Raw genomic sequence first — 5,360 nt, forward strand, 5'->3', positions numbered from 1 at the left:
GCCTGCAGCGTCAATCACGACGGAAATTTCTCCCTCGCTAGCTAATATCTCAGCTCTCAGGGCCGCCTCTGAGTGGATCTGAGCAATCTGTCAACCCAGCCGGGGAGCCACCTCAAAACAGATCGGGTTACCCCTGATTGACAGCGTCACCATGGCAAATAATTTGACTAAAACTATTGTCTTCTCCTGGCAGTCCCCGGGTCAGATAACCGGACCAATCACAGCGCGGATAATCACTTTTCATGCCAGCTTAGAATAATATTATTAAAAAAAAAAAAAAAAAAAAGGGAGAGAGAGAAAGAAAGGGGGGAAAACTCCGAGAGGGAGAGAGGAGCGAGCGAGCAGGGCTTTACCACTATATTATGTGGGATCTGACGGTGGGGGGTGGGGGGGAAGCAGGGAGATCCCAAACCGGCGGCCGAGGGGGGTGGGGGTGTGAGAGCCGCGGCCGCTGCGAGCGCTGCAGATAGGAGACAAAAGAGGCACGAAGTTACTCTCGCAACTTGGACTTACAAAAAGGAGGCGGCGGCCGGGGGGAAAAGCCGCCCGCGCTCGGGCTCTCGAGACTTTTTTTCGTCGCTCTTCGCACTTTTTCCCCGGCTCCCGCGACCGCCCCGGGGCCGGGCGCCGCCGATGGCCGTGGGCCCCCGCGCCCGGCCGTGACGCCCGAGCGGGCCCCGCCGGGCGCCGCCGCCCCGGGGCCGGCCCCGCATGCCGGGCGCTGCCCGCCGCCCCGCGCCGCTCCCCTCTATGCGGCCGTAGGGCGCGCGGCGCGGCAGGGCTCACCATGTCGATGCTCCCGACTTTTGGCTTCACCCAAGAGCAAGTGGCCTGCGTCTGCGAGGTGCTCCAGCAAGGCGGCAACATCGAGCGGCTGGGGCGGTTCCTCTGGTCCCTCCCTGCCTGCGAGCACCTCCACAAGAACGAGAGCGTCCTGAAGGCCAAGGCGGTGGTGGCCTTCCACCGGGGCAACTTCCGCGAGCTCTACAAGATCCTGGAGAGCCACCAGTTCTCGGCGCACAACCACCCCAAGCTGCAGCAGCTCTGGCTGAAGGCGCACTACATCGAGGCGGAGAAGCTGCGGGGGCGACCCCTAGGGGCGGTGGGCAAGTACCGGGTGCGCCGCAAGTTCCCGCTGCCCCGCTCCATCTGGGACGGCGAGGAGACCAGCTACTGCTTCAAGGAGAAGAGCCGCAGCGTCCTCCGGGAGTGGTACGCGCACAACCCCTACCCGTCCCCCCGCGAGAAGCGGGAGCTGGCCGAGGCCACCGGCCTCACCACCACCCAGGTCAGCAACTGGTTCAAGAACCGCCGGCAGCGGGACCGCGCCGCCGAGGCCAAGGAAAGGTACGGCTTCCCACGGCTTCCCCCGGTGCCCGCGGCTCCCCGACCCCGGTGCTCACCCCGGGTCTCTCTATCTGCCCCGGCCCCCGCTGCGGAAGGCCCGCCGGGAGGGGACGGGACCTCTCCGCCTCGGGGGCGCCCAGAGAACCGAGCTGGGGGCCCGGTGAAGGCGTCTGTGCGCCAAAAGTAGCCCCGGGAGAGGCGGCCGAGACCCGTTCCCCGCCGACTGCCCGCTTCCCGCACAGCCCCGGCTGCCCGGGACGCTTCGCACGGCCTGCGGAGAGCCCCGGTCGAGCAGCCCTGCCGCCTCCAGGAGCCGCGGCCGGAGGTGCCCGTGCGGGTCCGCGGCCCGTCGGGAGAGGCCGGGGGTGGCGGCGGCGGGACCCGAGGGCTCCGCGCCCCGCAGGGCTCAGAGAGTGTCCGTGAGGGTAGCCCGGGGCAGGAAGGGGTAGCCGGCAACGCGTGGGTCTGAGCGTTGGTCTGAGCAAATACATCCTCTGTCCTGGGCTCCTGGAGACCTGGACAAGGTCTGAGTGGAGCCACTTCCTGCCTCGCTCATGACCTTGCAGCTCTTATTCGCTGCCCAGCAAGGTGCTCATGAACGCACGTCAATAGGTGTGTGTTCGTAGGCCGAATACGATTCTGCAGCTGTGTTTTTGTGTTTCTCACGTTATGTGGAGTGAAGGGACCATTAATCGCCGGGAGGAGGTTAATGCCTACATCCCTCGCTATTCGGGCAGATTTTTCTGTCAGCAGTCCCTGTGCCTTAGGAAGACGGTTCGAAGAGGCCAAAAGGGCCCTCTTACTGCGTTCACTAGCTCACTGAACTGCCCGGTCCGTTCAGGCAATCGTATGATCGCATGATCTGCGGGTTAATTAGCGGCTCAGAATCCTGTAGATCCGTGCCTCCGAGGAGAATTCTTTCTATCTTTGGTTTCTGCCAACCGTGTTTTGGAAACGGGCAGCGCCGTGGCCGCCCTGCTGTGCAGCCCGGCAGATTCGGGCACAGATTTGCTCTATTTATTTCCCGAAACTGTGCTAGCGCTTTAATTTTCCTTCAAATCCTCACAAGTGTTGGTTTTACGAGATGTTAGAGATCCTTTTTATTGCTGATAGCAGGGACTCACCTTCAAATATCCAAAGGAAATGAAGGTTACACTTATTCCATACCTTTTTTTTCCCCCGAGGAATCAAATTTTAAAAGTCTCCAGAGACAAATAATATTTTTGACATTGAAAAATACACTCAACCTAATATTACACTCCAGGCGTTGGAAAACAGACCGTTCATGGGATTGCCATCCACTCAAGAAAACCTGTTCAAACAGAGCTTTCTTGTCTATTTTTATTTTTTTGGCAGTAAGTGTCTCCAGCCACATCATGCAGCCCTTAGTGAGGAAAACCCTTCCGTGCTATAGCTTAACTTCTCCCGACCAAATCCCGCAGGATAGGGCCCCTCTGCCAGAGAGCATGTTACAAAACTTCCGCAGAAGCTTTTAAATAGGCTTGCACTGCCGTCAGTAGTTCAGCAGAACGGTGTCTAAAGTATTTCTACGCGGGCTATGCAGGCCGAGGAAGCCTTGCCTAGACGGCAGCCCCGACCCCTTCTTGCCAATCACGTTACCGAAAAAAAACCCCATATATAGATATATAAATATATAGATATATCTGCAAGGGCTTGGCCCGCCTCCAGCGATTTCTTGGTATTCACCCGGTGATGAATTTCGAAACCAGGTCCTGCCTTTCGGAGCCTTTGTCGCAGCGCTCCGGTGGTGCCGGCTGTCCCGTCGCGGAGCCGTGCGAGGCCGTCCCGGCTGCGCCCACGCCGCCCCGGGACGGGACGGGGGAGCAGCGGCGGCCGTGTCGAGCATTTCCCGAGAGGAAAGCAGCGGGTTAACTCTGCTCGCTTTCCTTATCGTCCATATTGGGCTATGTTTTGAGCTTGAAGCTCAGGGCGAGGGGGAAAAGAAACCACGTCCAGTTACTTAAGGAAAAGACTTTCCCTCCTGATGTGAGCCCGGGGCTGCACGGAGCCATCCTGCCTGCAGCTCGCAGGGCTTAGACCTCCTCAGGAGAAATCATGGCTGAACATCTCTTCAGCTCCTAGGGCAGTTTTAAAGTTAAAAAGTTTTGGGTTTTTTTTATTTGTTTGTTTTTTAAATAAAGTCTTCCTCCCTTCCATTCCGCCCCCCTCCTCACGCTGTGCAAACTCTTTGGACGCAGAAAATTACGGTTTGGCAAAGTGACACTTTCCGCTGGGCCGGTGGGAGACTGTTTACAAGCTCAGTGGACCTTAGACCTAAGTGCCAGATGAAGAGGCCTCGGAGGTTGGCAGAGTTTTTAAACGCAGAGTTTTTGCGCTGCTCCCCTCGGCTCGCTGCTCCCCGGAGCCAGCCCCCCGCCGCCCCCGCTCCCGCGGTGCGCACTCGGAGCCACGGCCGCATGGTGATTTCCCTCCCTCTTTTGTGTTTCCTATAGGGAAAACAACGAGAATTCCAACTCCAACAGCCACAACCCGCTCTCGGCGTCAATGAACGGGAATAAGACAGTTTTGGGGAGCTCAGAGGACGAGAAGACGCCGTCAGGGACCCCGGATCACACCTCCTCCAGCCCCGCGCTGCTGCTCAGCTCCAACCCCGGGCTGCAGCCCCTGCACGGCCTGGGCCACCCCCAGGGCCCCAGCGCCATCCCCGTGCCCAGCGCCGACCCCATGCACCACCACAGCTTGCAGGACTCCATTCTCAACCCCATGTCATCTAATTTGGTCGATCTGGGCTCTTAAAACCGTGTACACGCTCACTCCTTCGCGCCAGCCCTCCTTTCCTCAATTTTTCCTATTATTTTTTTTCCTTTAATCTTACAAGGGACTTTGAAAGCAATGACAAACACCTTAGTGGAAGTGTTGTGCCCTTTGGCAGCAGGCTGGCTGCAGGTTTGCAAGGTAGTGGACTCCGCTGTGGGTAGCTGATATTGTGAAAAGCCTTAAGGGTGCTTACAGGCGTTTTCAGGCGTGTAAGGACTGTGGGACAGGAGCCGTGATTTTCACGGCAGGCTGTAAGGCTGATCGGTGTAGCAGCTCATTCCAGCCTTAACTTCACAAATCTCTCAGTGTTGTCACTCGATCGGGCCGGTCTGTGTGGGAAGAGGCACATCGTAATATTTTTATTTTTTGGGGGGGGTGGGGAAGAAAGGGGAACGCAAGGCTGCTCTTGCCATGCCTGTTTGAAAGTTACACATCGCTCCCGTTATTCTATTGTAGCTATGTATCCGTGGCAGGTGTACGATGTACAATTTCAACTAAGAATACAAAAGCCGTAGTCAAGATATAGCAGCAACACGCGCTCTAGGCAGACTCTGTAACCTTCTTGTAGCTGATGCTATGCAGAGAGACAGCTTCTTTGGCCTTGTCCATGTGGTGCTTTCGCCATTTGCTGGGTGGGAAAGGAAATGATGGCCCAGCTCCGGCCCGAAGGAAGGCAGAGGTAGATTTTACCCTCGGTGTGCAACGCGGGCTGGAGCGGGTTTTAAAAGGAAAACAGGAATTGCTGCTCAAGTTTAGACCTAAATGACAGTATCAACCGCAAGTCACTCACCTTAGTTTTGTTTATTGTTTATATTATGTGAATACATTCTTTGGAAAATATTTCTGCTTTTATTTTATAATAAAATTTAGAAATCTAGCCCGGCGTATGGCTGCTTCACTCGCCCGCGGGGTGTTTTCGGGCTCAGTCCCGAGTGGAGCAGAGCGGGCGCCCTGGCTGGGATGCCGGGGCAGGCGGTGATGGCTGGCCAGAGCCCCGCCACCTTGCCCGGCTCGGCCCGGGCACGTCGGGCCCCTTGCCGGCCCGGTCCGGGAAGTGCTGTACGCCACGGGCAGCCGAAGTGCCCTGCGGGAGCGGAGAGCCGAGGGCAGGGGCAGGACGGGCGGTGCGGGCCCTGCGGGAGGCGGAGATCTCGCCCACCTGCTCCCCAAGGGCACGGCCCCGCAGGCTGCGGACTCTTCTGCCCCGCTGCCCG

The 5,360-nt window shown here is 58.0% G+C and overlaps 1 protein-coding gene across 1 annotated transcript; it reads left to right on the forward strand.

Annotated features, from left to right (window-relative positions):
- Window positions 1–727: 727 nt before the first annotated feature.
- Window positions 728–4,920, forward strand: SIX2 (SIX homeobox 2). The gene is made up of 2 exons (XM_064707017.1): window positions 728–1,347; window positions 3,822–4,920. The coding sequence occupies exons 1-2, from the start codon at window positions 788–790 to the stop codon at window positions 4,123–4,125; spliced, it is 864 nt and encodes a 287-aa protein (XP_064563087.1). The 5' UTR covers window positions 728–787; the 3' UTR covers window positions 4,126–4,920.
- Window positions 4,921–5,360: the final 440 nt, after the last annotated feature.

Source organism: Zonotrichia leucophrys, chromosome 3 (assembly GCF_028769735.1).
Source record: "Zonotrichia leucophrys gambelii isolate GWCS_2022_RI chromosome 3, RI_Zleu_2.0, whole genome shotgun sequence".
NCBI lineage: Eukaryota > Metazoa > Chordata > Aves > Passeriformes > Passerellidae > Zonotrichia > Zonotrichia leucophrys.